At 39.6% G+C, this 15,981-nt stretch overlaps 1 protein-coding gene across 4 annotated transcripts in view; it reads right to left on the bottom strand.

Annotated features, from left to right (window-relative positions):
* brpf1 (bromodomain and PHD finger containing, 1) overlaps positions 1–15,981 on the bottom strand; it is a 137,517-nt gene that overhangs the window by 82,315 nt on the left and 39,221 nt on the right. For all 4 annotated transcript variants that reach the window (XM_076277436.1, XM_076277434.1, XM_076277437.1 and 1 more), the window contains one exon: positions 13,915–14,700. In XM_076277436.1, coding sequence (XP_076133551.1) covers positions 13,915–14,660 — 746 coding nt within the window. In that variant the 5' untranslated portion in view covers positions 14,661–14,700. The remainder of the gene's footprint in view (positions 1–13,914; positions 14,701–15,981) is intronic.

Genomic DNA, 15,981 nt, shown 5'->3' with positions numbered 1-15,981 from the left:
TGAGCGTTTAAATAGGGGGGTGTCAGACACAAATTATATTTTGTTCACACATAGACCTAGAGCACCTGGACTGGTATTGTCAAATCAGTATGTTTGATCAAATCAACACTGTGCAGATCTGGCTAAACGTAAGACATGGAATTTTCTTCCTACAGATACAGGTCTTGTTATAATCTCTCTGTACACTTTCAAAGTTTACAATACTTCGGTTTGTCTGTAGAAACCCTCACCACACTACCACAGAAGTGTAATTATATTTTGAGCATTGTTAGTGGTATAAAATAGCAATGTGGCACCTTGCGACACCTTGTCCCGCAATGTGCCACCTTGCCCTGTTAAGCCCACTATCACTGTAAGCCCATTCAGTGATAATGCAAATAGACAGTATTGCTCAAAACTCCACCAATTAACGTAATTTTGCTTTCAATTAAAAGTTTGAAATTGTTAAAGGAATTATCCGGAGTAAAATGCACTTTAGGGCTGATTGGGAGTACATACGTTGAGTTGACATCAAAATCATGTCATGTCATTCGGATGTGTTTTGAGAAAGTTCGATTTTACCGTTTTTAGTCAAAACTCGTTAGCGTGGAAGTGAGAAGGGCATATTATTTCACTATTTAACTACTGTAAATAGACTCTAGGTTTAGTTGTTTTTACTCCGGAGTTACACTTTAACCCGTCAGAACTCCGCACCCTTGGGAAATTACTAACTTTAACAGACTTACACTCATTGTCCGGAGGTGCCGCTGGTGTCTATCAAAAGGGGAGGGTTCAGGGATCATGCTAATCTACGTTGTTTTCGGATCCATGAAGTAGAACCAACATTATCGTCATTTTAAAAACATGTATTTTTTTACCGCAACAATAATGTGTCGAAGACATTGCGAAAATACACTACTACTAAATTTCTGTACTGAACCATTACATTTCACCCGAAAGCCGATTAGTGTATAATATCGGGGGGGGGGGGGGGGGACTCACAAAACGTTTTATCATTATTTTTGGACCATCAAACCAACCAGGAAGTAAACTGAAATGACCATAGGCGTTTGTGTGGAAGTGATTTCCTGTACAGTCTATCCATAGACCATAATCCACCCATTGACTTGCATTATAGATTATAAGTGTCAACATGAATTTGAGGAGGTATATCTCTCTGACTATGATAGTTGTAGTAAAAATGTCAATGGTATTTATTTCAGAATAAGCATATGATATCAATTTGTAAAAATTGTTGTTTTTTGCCAATCATTTATTAAAAAATAAAAAATGAAAGGATAATATTTTAACGCATTGGTTCACAATACCAATTTCAATTTTTTGCCAGAAATTGCACAGCGAAGGCCACTGTTCCCACCTAGTTTGGCCTATTATCAAATGTTTGACCTCTTTGGAAAGCTGAGACACTGTAGTTTCTTTGGAAACAATCAGAATAACTGTGTGATGTATTGACACAGTTACAGAGGCTAGAATATAGTTTTTTCTTTCTGCCGGATTACCAGCATCTCTGAACTGACCACATTTCAGCCCTCTAGGTCACTTGATATGACTTAGAAACACAACTGAGCGCCCTAGCACCAGGTATTCTGAAGCTGTGTGCAAAAATAGATCAATATTGAATGAAAATATGAGTACTTTAGACCACTATTTGCCAAGGTATGCTCATGTGTGTTGTAAAATGCCCTATGGAAACACCCAATATGACAAAATGCATAGTGACAATCAAATGCTTACTGCATATGAACCCCTTTGTGTAAGAGCATAAACTTGGTCGAAGTGAAAGGTCTCACTCTCATCTTCTCAAAGGAACTCTATATCTCATTCATAGTGACCATTAGGTCCTTGGTTACCTGTCTAACCAAGGCCCTTCGTCCTGGACTACTCAGTTAGGCTGAGCGGCCAGATCTAGGAAGACTGTTGGTTGTTCCAAACTTTTCCATTTGAGAATGATGGAGGCTACCGTAGTTCTAATGATGCAGAAATTTTAGGTAGTTCTAATGATGCAGAAATTTTCTTATACCCTTCCCCAGATCTGTGTCTTCACAGCCCTGTCTACGGATAATTCTCTCGACCTCGTGGCTTGGTTTTCACTTTGACATACATCAACTGTGAGACCCTATATAAAGAGATGTGTGTCTCTATAATCACTGATAATGTCCAGTGAATTCATTTAGGCACAGGTGGAATCCAATCAAGCATGGTCACGATGCTAAGCGGATTTAATAGCAATTTAGCCCACTGTGTTCTATGCAGTGCTTCTATGTGGCAACAACAATCCTTCAACAATCGTGAATATTTTGTTAAATGCACATGCAGAGGAGGAGAAGCGGGCTCATTACGAGAGAGAGCGGGCGGGGCGAGGAAAAGCTGTGTGAGTAAAAAGTGCAGCTCAATGAAATTATTTTATCTTATCTTTAATTTAAATAGTAGGCCTACAACATAGAACATCAATTTGTGGTGGCCGGTTTTGATTTCGTGGTGCCCAGCCACAGATTAGTCAACGTATGGAAAATACTGAAGGTGTAAAATGTAAAAATATTTAGCAGCACACGTTATGCTTGATGAATCGACGCTCATATTTTGCGTCGACTTATTTTTTGCGTCGACGTCATCGATTACGTCGACGCGTTGTCCCAGCCCTAGTGCTGCCTGGATCATTGATTGGAACATTTACTTTTAAAAAACGGCCTGATGGTGTTGATAAAAAATAAAGTGTTGAAAATAAATAGCACTTTTGAATTTATTTCCTTAGCATATTAGGTCATATCATAGATTATTATGGCAATTATTTGAACAGTGAAAATAATACTAGAGTTTTTGAACTTTAATGTCACTAATGCTGATTATTCAATGATTCATTAGAATTTAAATATTTAAAATACTTTCACAGCAAAAAATATATATGCGATTAATTTAGATTAATTAATCACAGAGTATGTAATTCATTAGATTATTTTTTTAGACTATACTACTTAAACGGCACCGAAAATCTAAAAATCCAGTGGAAACTAGATGGCAGAAGTGTGTAGGCCAATCTGTCCAGCAGCTTTTTCTACTTTGTCACCTACAGAGTTTGACAGGTACGATCTTTCAAAACGCCATGTTATTTCGCATAGACATTTGACGACCGAAGGTTGGATGGATACGGAAGTTAGGAGGCGGGACTTATTCTGGAGAGGTCTATGTCAACACTTGTCATCAACTATGAGTCCTACCCACTGTAGCTAGTTAACATTGTTAACATAGTTAACATTTGAAAATTTTTAGCAAAACTGCTAGAAAACATTAGCTAAGTTAGCTAAGTAGCATGGTTAACATGTTTAACAAAACTGGTAGAAAACGTTAGCTAAGTAACATGGTTAGCTTGTTAGCATTGCTAACATAGTTAGCATTTTTAGCAAAACTGCTAGAAAACATTAGCTAAGTTAACTAAGTAGCATGGTTAGCATTGCTAACATAGTTAGCATTTTTAACAAAACTGCTAGCAAACATTAGAGCCATTCCGACTTTTAGTTATCGTCAAATATCTACATATACACAGCCATTAAACTATTTGAATATCAACATTCATTAAACTTTTAGTCTGTCAACAACTTTTAAACTATTTACATTCAACTTTTAAACAGTCTACTCTTAACCCTCTAGGCGCCACAGGCGACTATAGTCGACAAGATGCGGTACTGAATAAAACGGCCGATTTAGTCAAATAGGGTGTCATATTTCGTTCGACTTCCACTCCACTAGATGGCAGACATGTCATACGTCATCCCCGAGTCCGAAAAAGGTCATGCTTTAAACAAAACTTTTGAGCTACAGAGCATTGAATCAGTGCGTGAAATACCGGAGCTAGTGTGCGTGTGAGCCACTTTGTCAGAGCGATAGTCAACGTCAGCGAGTATTTGCATTAGATTATCGTCTAATGGCATCAACAAAGTTTACCTGAAATGAAGTGTTGGGTCTTCTATTCGCGGACCCTGATTCTGAAGGGGAATATCTGCCTTCAGAAAATGACGGTGAATTGTTTAGTGAGGCTTCAGATGCGTCCCTGCCTTGCAATGATGCAGCTGGACAAAGTGAGAGTTTACTTCATAGTTTAGCTTACACCAAGCTCAAACGTTGAATCGTTTGCCCAATGTCACTGGTGGGAATAATGTTTCACGGGTTCGGAGTGTTCATCGGGAAGTTAGCAGGGTGTTAGTGGTGTGGCGAACGAGGCTGGAGGTAGCATAGTGGAGGTAGCATAATGTCCATAGCGCTAGCTTCTGTCTCCTGAACGTGCCTCTCCACAATCGCGGCGACAGTAACGTGGTGGAGCCTTTGTCTAATGCCACTGGGTATGTTAGACGAGGTCGAAGTGCTCATAGGACAGTTAGGGGGGAACGTAGTGGCAGTGTGGGGAGTCGCAATGAGAATGACAGTAGGCCTAGTCCGAGCTGCGCAAATTCTCTCCACTCGGCGCGCGCGAGGCAGATCTGGCCATGCTGCTCGCATGGTGGAGGTGGTGACACGCTCTCTCCCTCTCCCACACACACACACACACACATTAGGTCATGCATAGTCTATCACAAGATGATGGGAATGCCGGCCCTGTATGGATAGGGATAGGGAGTCATTATCTCTACAGCAAAAGGCCTGCTACATAAAAAAAAAATGTCAGCCATTTATTAGTAATGATTTACACTGTTGATTTGCTATCTACTTCCCTGATCATTTAGGACATACAGTACACTATGTGTTCCTTTTTGTGTGTTCATGTCCTTGTGATGTGTGTGTCTTTGTCAGCTAAGAAAAAAAACAAAAAAACATAAACAAAAACAACAAAAAGAAAAAAAATACTAACATTGTCTCTTGTCTTGTCTCGTCATCTCACTCCTGATCTGTGCCTTGCCGTGGCAAATGAGCTTTTGAACTAAACAGGTCTTGTCTACTTGTTTTTGTGTCATCTGAATAATATATATGTGCCCCATACATGGAATCAGAGTGCCTACTGTATGTAGTAAATGGAAAATCTCTACAGCAAAAGGCCAGTCTACCGCTACATGCATTTGGTTTGTTTCTGCCATTTATTAGTAATGATTTACACAGTTTGTTCACTACTTACTATTTACCTGAGCATTCAGTATTGTGCAATATAGCATACAGAAGGTGAGGGACATTTTGGGGGGAAAGAAGTGGTGCATTTTATCATTCAAACATGCGACTTTTCATGAAAATTCTATAATCCAAGATGGCCGCCACCATATGACGTCATAATATGCAAATTAGATAAACATTTAATCTCTACATAAACTTTGGGTCATCCTTAATATTTCTCTAATTTACAGAAAGTCTCTATCTCTTATCACTTTTAAGATATAGCCTTTTGAAATGAAGATGTAAAAATTGATCGTTTCGGAAAAAAACCTCTGGCGCCTAAAGGGTTAAACTATCATTAAACTATCTATCTATTAAACTAGCTGTCTATCAACAACTTTTAAACTATTTACATTCAACTTTTAAATGGTCTACTTTTAAACTATCAACTTTTATTAAGCTATGCAACCACCATGTCTATCCTAGCATCACCGTAGTAACCATCTCTGTATTATCTATTTTACCTATACATGATATTTTACATCACAACTTTTGCATTTTCATGCACTGGTAATTCCTTGGAATTGCATTTCTAGTTAATTTTAAACTTCTATACCAAAATTCCCTGATATTCCATGACTTGCCCAAAAGATATCATTCCCTGACCTTCCATGTCTGGAATAGACTTTATGAAAATGCTGATGGTATTTTTGAAATTCCATGACCCGTGGTAACCCTGCTTTACTTTGAGGTCGGCTACGACAGCGGCTCTAGCAGCTCCGATGTAGCATACTTTTAGTTATCTTCGTGCATGGTGTTGTAGTGTTGACTTAAGTTCACTGCTGATTTCGTTTCTAAGCATAGCCTACTAAACACATAAGTTGACTTTGAATTCTGTGTCAAGATCAAGCTCTCTCTTCCTCGCTCGCTGGCTGTAGTGAAGAAAGCTTGACTCCGCTGGATTTTTTAATATAGGAAGCGCCCCTATCGGTGGACCGTATCATTACAATAAGGATCCTGTTAAGATGTGGTAAAAACACGTGAAACTAACATTTAATGACATTTCAAAATTGATCCGCGGGCCGCACTGAGTGAGGAGGAGGAGGGCCGCATGCGGCCCACCAGTTGCCCATCCCTGTTCTAGTTTCTTCAAAGTTGCTATTTTTTATTTTTTATTTAATACCATATTCAGCAAGCCATAACTTTACAAATATTCATCTCTGGGCCAAATAACTTTGCATTCATTCATAGTTTTGATGCCTTCAGTGAGAATCTACAATGTAAATAGTCATGAAAATAAAGAAAACGCATTGAAATGAGAAGGTGTATCCAAACCTTTGGCCTGTACTGTATATCATCGGAGGTGACAAGCTAACCATCGCAAAGTGTAAATGCTAATGCTGGGAACAGGAAGAAAGCTAACTCCATTAAAGCATACATGATATTTTCCCTGTCACAAGTTCACATCCACTCTTGGCTGCCCACATTTTATTTCAGAAAAAAATATGATAGATGTTGCAGCATTAGAGCCATTCCCCTCCAGAACACTACACATTATGTCAGTTGTATCATGCAGATCTTATGAGTGGCAAGCAAAATAAACAGAGTTCTTAATTTGTGTTTCTTCAGATAGCAGTGCAGGCAGAAACCCCATGAAGTTATCCTACAACTGATTTTAATACTGTACTGTATGGATGGTAGCTACAGGAGGGCATGCTTTGAATTCATACAATTTAACAATACAGTGAAAGGGAGAAATCAGATGGTCAGAGACTTGGACTCGTGACAAGACTTGAGACTTGACCTTGCCCCTCAAAGACTTGAGACTTGACTTGGACTTCCAAAAAATGACTTGTGAACATCTCTGGTTGATAGGCAGATAGTTAAATAGATGAATGAATGGTTGGAAGTAGATAGATGGAGAGAAATTTGAATAGAAAGTGGTTATATTACTAGGGTAAGTGTAGGGCTGAACGATTTGTTGCATTTGCGATAATATCGCGATATGATGAAACACGATTTTCTAACCGCAAAGGCTGCGATTACGCTTGCAGTGTTTCCCACAGAATTGAATTCCATTTGTGGTGGTTGGTTTGCAGAATTAACTTGAATACAACAGTTTTTAACAAATTAGCACAGCGTGGTTATGATGCTAACCATATTTAAGCACAATTTAGTACAACCTGGAAAATTATTGTGTGGTGGTCAATGTTGATATTGTGGTGGGCCGCCACAAATAAGTCAATGTATGGGAAACAATGGCTTCGCAATATGTGACGTCACCAAAGCATTTATACTTGTGCTTGCCAACACGCCACCGACCATTGAAGAAGCAAAAAACGTAAACAAGAGGAGCAGCTAACAGTGTCAAGAAAGGTCTTATCAGTAGAGCTACGTTATCCTTGGGGTCAATTTGACCCCAAGCAACGTTCAATTGAAGGGTACAACAGAGTTAGCATGAAATTTGTACAATAATATGTTTTCATTGTCCTGTACAAATATTTTGTACATTGATGTTCCTTGGGGTCAGTTTGACCCCAGCTGTATGAAACATAAGATACATGAATATTTGACACATTATGGATATTATTATTTGAATAGTATGAGAACATATTGTTATTATCATTATTACATACACAAGTACTTATTACATACAAGTCATTTTGGCAGGACTGTATAAGTCAAAAGGGGAAACAACAGCAAGCCTTTGGGCTGCTGACACTGGATGGGCAATATTGCCAGCAGTGATGGGCAGTAACGCGTTAGAAGTAACGCTTTACTGTAATCCAATTACTTTTTTCAAGTAATGAGTAAAGTAAGGGATTACCATTGCAAAAACAGTAATTAGATTACTTTTACTTTCCTGCAAGCAGCCTGCGTTACTAAACCGTGATTTTGCCATAGACAGTAAAAGAATTTGGGATTTTGCCATATGGATTTTGTGAGACTCGTGACAATGATGTAGGCTATAGCTGCTCGATATAGATGTAAACAACAGACACACGTGTGCAAGATATGGAGTGCGGGAGAGAGCGCGAACATGGAGCATTTAATCATTGCAGTTCAGACATTACGAAAAAAACATTAACGCTGTACACTCTTCGTGGGAAGAAAAATGTTGTCTACAGCGAAAAATTCCACCTCAAATCTGAGCAAGCACCTATCAAGCCGGCACAGGAATGTGAAACTCATTGAGACACCCCCAGATCCCGACATGACGGCTGCAGCAACAGGTGAAAATAGAGGACGTCGCGGGTTCCCTGTATCCTACTGGCCCGTTATAACAGCAGCAAGGGCATTATAATATTCTGGCTGCATTCACTGTGATTTGGAAAATGGGCAAAAATATAATGTGGTCTTTGCCTTTTTGTAATGGGCCTGGTGAGTGTTGAAGTCTTCAATAATTCGTTTCCCTTAAACCAGCGTTTCTCTACTGGGTCGCGGAGACATGCCAGGTGGGGTGCGAAAAACAGGAGTTTTTTTAATTAATTTTATCTGTAGCCTAGGCCCAGGTAGCACCCGATGCGCAATGGACGCACTGTGTTATTCATAGGGAAGCGCTCGTGTCAAGGCAGCGTGAGCGCATGTTTGAATCTGCAAGCACGTTCAAACATTTCTTGAAGCTGGCCTATCTTTGCGATATATTTGGAAAGCTCAATGAGTTAAATCTCCAGTTACAAGGCAAAGACAAGCACCTACCTCACCTAGCAGATAAGATTACTGCATTCACCAAAAAACTTGAGGTATGGGACAGGCGCCTCGATCGCAACAGTATGCCTTTGAGAATCTGAGTGAAATCGCTGAAACGTCTGCTTCGGGAGCCACTCTTGTGATCCCATGTATTAAACCGTAGGCCTACATCACATCCCTGCAAAGTTTATTTCAAAAATATTTCCCAACCAGCAGTGCTCAGTATGACTGGATTATGGATCCATTTAATGCAGCATGTTGGTATTTCATTGAATATATTGTATAATGCAGTAAAATACTGGCCTATGCCTATGTGCTGGAAAACAGAAATATGTGTGTTTAATTTACATTACACATTATGTATTTATTTATTATTATATCTGCAGCACCAGCTGATTTTAACTCTGCTGAAGAGGATATATTTAGAACTTGTCATTATTTCAATACATTTGACAATTTTAAGCTTGACCTACCACTTTCTTAGAGCGATGAGGGACAGGTGGGGCTCGAAAAGGCCCCCTTGATCAAAGTGGGGAATGAAAGAAAAAGTTTGAGAACCACTGCCTTAAACTAAGCATTTACATGAAGCACAGTAGCCTATGCCGATTGAAACACATTCCACTCAGATAGGTGCTACCAGGCTCATATAGGCTATCACTTTTAATTGCAAACAGAAAATGTCTAGCTAGCTGTTTATACCAACTTAATATCATGACTATTGCTAATATAGTACCAAATGTGGAGTTTGTGGACTAGCCATAGGCTTATATTAGTTAAGACATGTCTCATCTTCCTCCATGCCATGCACAACACATTGCCCTCTATTCTGCATAGGCGAATCTAGTGTACAGTGGATACATTTTGGACATATAGTCAAGGGAAAACAAATTAAACACCCTAAACTATATATTTTCTGAAAGCATATACCCTTTAGATGAGATATTACACAATTTAAGACATTTCCCATCTTCCTCCATGCCATGCACAATAAATTGCCCTATATTCTGTATAGGCAAATCTAGTGTAAAGCGGATACATTTTATCCTATACTGTCTATGGAAAACAGATTAAATACCCTAAACTATATATTTCCTGAAAGCATACTTGTAGAGGAGATATAACACCAGTTAAGACATGTCTCATCTTCCTCCATGCCTTGCACAACACATCGCCCTCTATTCTGCATAGGCGAATCTAGTGTACACTGGATACATTTTGGCATGTACAGTCAAGGGAAAACAAATTAAACACCCTAAACTATATATTTTCTGAAAGCATATGCCCTCTAGATGAAATATGATTAGTTACAGTTATAGTTCAATAAAACTGCCAAAGGTGCAGCTTTTCGCCATTGACCTATGCACAAATAATTCCAATTTTGACAATGTTCCACCACTTGGACTTTCATGGACTTTTGGTATGTGATATGGGAAGGTTTCATGAACTGAATACAACAAAAATAATTTCTGTTGCAATTAGTTTTGGGTTGGGTTTCTGTCTCCAGACCATATAGTTGCATCATAGATCCTCCTGTAGAAGTTATCAGACAAGAACGATCACTGGCTAACCCACTTTAAACTACTTTAGCAAAGTCCTTGGCTGCAGGTTGTGAGCAACAGGCAAACGCAAGATACAATTGCAGTCCAATGAGATGCAGCTTTATTCTCTGCGATCATGGCAATGTTAGACGATGTCGTTGGTGGATAAAAAAATAAAAGTTCACCGACCTTGACTCAAGCGACTTGAACGCGCCTTGTCGCCTTTAGCTGCGACGTGTGCCGATGTATGAACAAGACAATATCAGGGTAAGTTACAGCTGACAAAAATTACGGATCTTTACTTAATGCTATTGAGTCTATTAGATATGGGTCCACAACGATTACATTTATCTACTCTTGATATTGACGAGATGAAACCATTAGCTACTGTGCTCTGCTCAGCTCAAATCTACGCGCTGCAGGCGATTGTCACATAGAATAGCCTAGAACTGGAATGTCATATCAACAATATGGCCGCGGCGGTGTTTGCGAATAAGCCCTATTAATATTACTAGGGTAATGCAATGGTTGCTAGGGTGTTGCTAGGGTACATATGGTGGTTGCTATGCCAAATAAAGCGGTTGCTATGCTGTTTGCTAGGGTAATCATGTTGGTGACTATGGTGGTTGTTACACTATGGTAGTGTTGTCACGATACCAAAATTATGACTTCGATACGATACCTGCCATAAATATCACGATGCTCGATACTGAAACGATACTACGGCGAAATCCTAAGATATCTGGAAAAGAAAAGACTCATACCTCCTCCAAGTGTATTGAGTCATTTGTGTTGAATTCGGTGCACTTTTGTAGTGTGCAGGTCAATTCTGGGTTCTAAACTTCCTACATAATTATTATTTTTATAGTCAGTAAAATAGTAGGCCTACTTTGTGTGATTAAGTCCTTTATTTTTTGTTATAGTTTATTTACATTGTGTTGTGTTTTGCCAATAAAGTAGCTTTAAATAGCCAAACTAGGCTAGATCAAGATCAGTGTTGAAATTACTGCATGCAAATCACTGAATGCTATGCAGAGGGGCCTAATCTTTAGGCCATCTGATGTACAGTATAGGCTTCCCTAGGCCTTCCCGTGTTCATGGGATTTCTTTGGCAGTTGCAAAGGGAAAAATGTGAGGATAGTCTTCTTTGCGCCCAGTGTACAAGTACGACGTTCCAACCACTCAGGTCTTCGTCAGATAGGCCTACACCATTACCTGTTGCAATATGTCTGTGTGCATTCCTACATTAACCTACGTCTATTTCTTTGATAACATGATTTGCTACCACATAACAATAACCCGCTATTATTATTAGGACTCAACACGCTTTGGTGGTATTATATGCTGTGGGCTTTAATTAGCGCATTTCGGGTAGCCTATCCTACTGTACATCTGGGCAATACTTATTGAACAAATTGCAGTCTACATGCCATGACAAATATTACCAGTAGTACTGACCGAACATGAAATAGATTGTTTACAAGTTATGGTAATGTTATTCTGGCGTGAACATTGCGCTTTCATCACGTTAGCACCCTATGATTACAGCTCGTTATGTCTCGTCAAATTCATTGATGAAGGAAGGTTCGCTTTATCCCAGAGAACCATACTCGTTTCATTTAGGCTAGACTAAAACAGAAGAGAAGAACTTGGCACTAACCATGTAGTCGTGTTTTCTATAGCATATTCGTTAACCTGTCGTTCTTTAAACAAAAATGTTGGGATACGTCTGCGAGGTGTTTAGCCAAGTTCCATGCGACGCCTACTGCTTTTAAATGACTTTGAAACATATTTCACAAACGGGCCTCTGTGTACCTGATGGCTTGCCTTCACTATTCGTGATGTATCCGAAATAGTTGCAGATTTCACTTCACCTTTTGTTTTATCCACAAGGCCGAGGACGGTCGGCAAAGAACTACTGCATGAAGGCATCGTGATACCTTTTTAGTATCGATACACCGTGCAACACTACGGTGCCACGAAATGAGTGCAGTGTCACAGAAATCCATTGAGATATAGCGATTTGAATGCAGAGAGGGTCGAAAAATGACAAAATTATAAATTAACTAATTTCACCACGAACACAGGAGGAGAAACAGCGACCTAAACATACAGTTGTTGCTCACAAGATTCCTCACAGAGATTCACGATTGGTCCGATTAAATTTGTTTTGGAGTTGGCAGCATATTTAAAAACAAAAACATTAGGCTATGCATTAGCATTAGGCTATATTGTTGTCCTTGTTGTCTTCAGAAGTTGATCCAACATTATATGCTACCTCACAAGTTATATTGCCTGCGTGAAGGGAGCATTTAGAAGCTGCACTGTGTAGTTCGGATCTTTTCGGATTAAAAAATTATATATGAGATTCTGAAGCAATTCAATGTTTGGCTACGGATTTCTTTGGATAACGGACAACAGAGACTGACAGCGACAACACTGGGGCTATTTTAATTCCAAAGGCCAAGGGAACTTTATCAGGATGCATATTGTGGTGATTGGTTGTGAGGAAATATACATATGCTCATCTACACTTCACAAACTTTAAGGCTGATTTCAAAATGGCTGATCATTTTGGTCAACATCTCTGGGTTGGCTAAACAGAATTGAACAAATGTGTTTTAAACCGTAAAGTCTGTGGATTATGAATATCCAATAGACCCATTTTTTTTATTTTGTCAAACTGGACTCATTTCGTCGTGGCACACCCCAAATAGTTTAACGGATGTGTATAGGTAGACAGTTTAATGGATATTGATAGACAGATAGTTAACTGAATGTTGATAGACAAATAGTTTAATGGATGTGTAGACAGTTTAATGGATGTTGATAGGCAGATAGTTTAATAGATGAATGAATGGTTAGAATTAGATGGATGGAGAGAAAGTTGAATGAAAAGTGGTTTGTATTAATATTACTAGGGTGATTGTTGCTAAGTGACAAGTGACAATCATATTTGTTGATAAGTGACAATCATATTATACACAATGCTGGCAGTGCTGAGAACAATAAACAACCTTGTTTATCTTACTTACATTGAGTTAACGGTTTGGCTTAATCCATAGATGTGGTGGAGCACTGTTTCATTGTGGTTTGCTAAGGAGTAACTCTTTGCTTAAAATAAGGGAGAGCTGGGAGGTGAGTTAAGCTTAATCTAATTTAACATAATTACAAAAAAGCATAATCAAGATTGAAAGCCATTATTCTGTGTATCGGTGTTGCGTTAATCCAACACATGTCGTTTGGCCGTCCTTTTTCAACTTACATCACTATACAATCTCATAAAACCGGAAAAAAATCCCGGCTCCCAATGCATTTCTATGGAGCCGTAAGGTGAAGCTGTCGGACTTTGTGTGTGCGGAGCTACTGGACTGCCATTGGATCATCTGCGTTAGATGGGCGGGGCTTGCGATAGGTCAATTGATTGAGCATTGATATAGTTCACTGGATGGTACTGAAGTCATGAATTTATGGTTGATTGTTCTGAAACTCTGCAACTTAGTATGAGAGCACGAGGGATCACAGCATGAGATAATTTGTGTAGGCTATTATGTGTGAATAAATTATTTTTTTTCAAAATGGTGAAATCTTCAGTGACCATAACAAGACAAACCTGTAGTATGAGGATGGGCGTGGCGGGGCATCAGGCCTCTCCTGATCCAGCTCTCGATAGACCACCTCAGGAAGTTTAACTGCTGGTCCAGTCGAAGAACTATGATGGTACGAGCCTCCACTCTCCTTTTTTTTATCCTTGCTTTTATGTTTGCCAGGCTTGGGTGTAGCACCAACAGATTTTGCACCACTGCCACAGGTCGTCACATCACTGCTTCCTCCAGCCATTTCACCAGTGCCAACTGCACTAGCCCCACACCCACCTCCATTATACATGCCACCTCCTCCCTCACTTGACTGTTCATCTGCAATGTTCTCGTCTTCAGACACCACATCTAGATTTTCAAAAATACTGATGCGATGTATACGCCCCTGAATCTCCAGCTCCACCATGCGTTGGGCTTGTGCATAGGTCATGGTCTCCCTGCCAGGAGAGTGTGAGTGTTCAGATTGGTTCAGTGGACTACATGGAGTCCGCCTAACTGTAATGGGCAATCCATGGTCTACTCCCACTCCATCATCAACACATCCAATCTGGGATACACGAGGTGGACGCCCCTTTCGACGCTTCTGAGGCATGTTGCCTTGCAGCAGTACAGGGTTTTCATGGTCATAGTGGTAAAGGTGGTATTCAATGCCACTGTAGCTCTTGTATACCTTGCGGCAACTCTCTACTGGACACTCATACGGAGGCTTGGTGGCCCTTAAGTTGTGGCAGAAAGTCTTCACATCAAAATCCAGGCCCATATTGACACATTGGCAAAAGGCTGATTATTCCAGTTTACATCTGAGGAAAAAAGACAAATGGTAAAAAAAAAATTCCCATACAATATTTCGCAAATTAATCGATGACATTTATGTCAAATATTTTACAGTGTACAATGTTACAGTTGGAACATGTTGTCATTTTCAAATTTTTGGAATATGGCTTTAAAAAGCAAAACATGTACAAGGCTCATCTGAAGATCATTTGTGTCAAGTTTCCTAACAAACGGACAAAATCTGTGACCTGTGAAAAATGTTTTGCGCTTCGGACAAAATCCAAGATGGAGGCCTGGGGCCGTATTCCCAAAGCCTTTTATCTTACCACTAGGAGTACTCCTAAATCGCACTAAAAGATTTTAGCTAGGAGTTTTCTCTTAAAAGTTATTCACAAAGCCTTTCAGACCTACTCTTAGTAAGAAAAAATGACAACTCCTAGACTGAGAGTGAGTCTTCGTTGCTATGGATGACGTCATTACTCATGCACGAGCTTGACTGAAGTGACCACCTTGATTGGCTGATGATTGTAACACGGGAATGATTCCAAACAGCTCCCTTACGATGATGAGTGACAGGTGACAGGTCTGAGAATGTGTGCGCTACATAAGAAGTGCGAAGGACCGAAGATGATGAATAACTGAATAAAAAGGCCTATCCTAAATGAAAAGAGTAAAGCAAAACAAATAGCCTAGTAGCCTAATAAAACATACAGACTGATGCAGTATCTTTGCAACATTATTAAATTAATCTGTCACCATATGCCTACTTTTGCAAAGAGGAGAACATTTTAATTTGATTCACAATGAAACGTTACAATTACTTTACATGTTGACAATGAGTAGTTTTGGTTGTTGTTGGTGGCGTTATTGCATCCCTTTTATGCCTACAATGCAAAATTGTTCCCTCGCGATTGGAAGCTCCTGTAGCCGCATACGCATTTCAAAACATTCTACAGGTTGGCATGTGTCGGCCTAAGGACCAACCAGAGTATTAACAGACATCCCTCAACAGTTACAAGCCAAAATGCATTTTAGATCATTGCAGCGTCCCCTAGAGGTCAAAAGTCACCACATTTCTTGAATGTCCTCCAATGGGGTCATGAGTCCATGGGGTTTTCTCAAATCTCTATTTGCATACGGCCTCTCTCCTCGGTCATCTAATCTTTCATCTAATTCAGCGGTTACCAAACTTGTTTTCCCGCGGACCACCTTTTACATCCTGACTCGACTCGCGTACCCCCACCATCCGACACATAAAAACGTAACACATTCTATTGACGCATTCCAGGCATCATGTTTAATTAGCC

The sequence above is a fragment of the Alosa pseudoharengus genome, unplaced genomic scaffold (genome assembly GCF_046254945.1).
Source record: "Alosa pseudoharengus isolate Yale_2024_CS ecotype anadromous, Long Island Sound unplaced genomic scaffold, YU_APseudo_1.1 YU_APseudo_1.1_scf_9, whole genome shotgun sequence".
NCBI lineage: Eukaryota > Metazoa > Chordata > Actinopteri > Clupeiformes > Clupeidae > Alosa > Alosa pseudoharengus.
The sequence above is the reverse complement of the archived record's forward strand: the minus strand, read 5'-3'. Positions and strand labels throughout refer to the sequence as shown.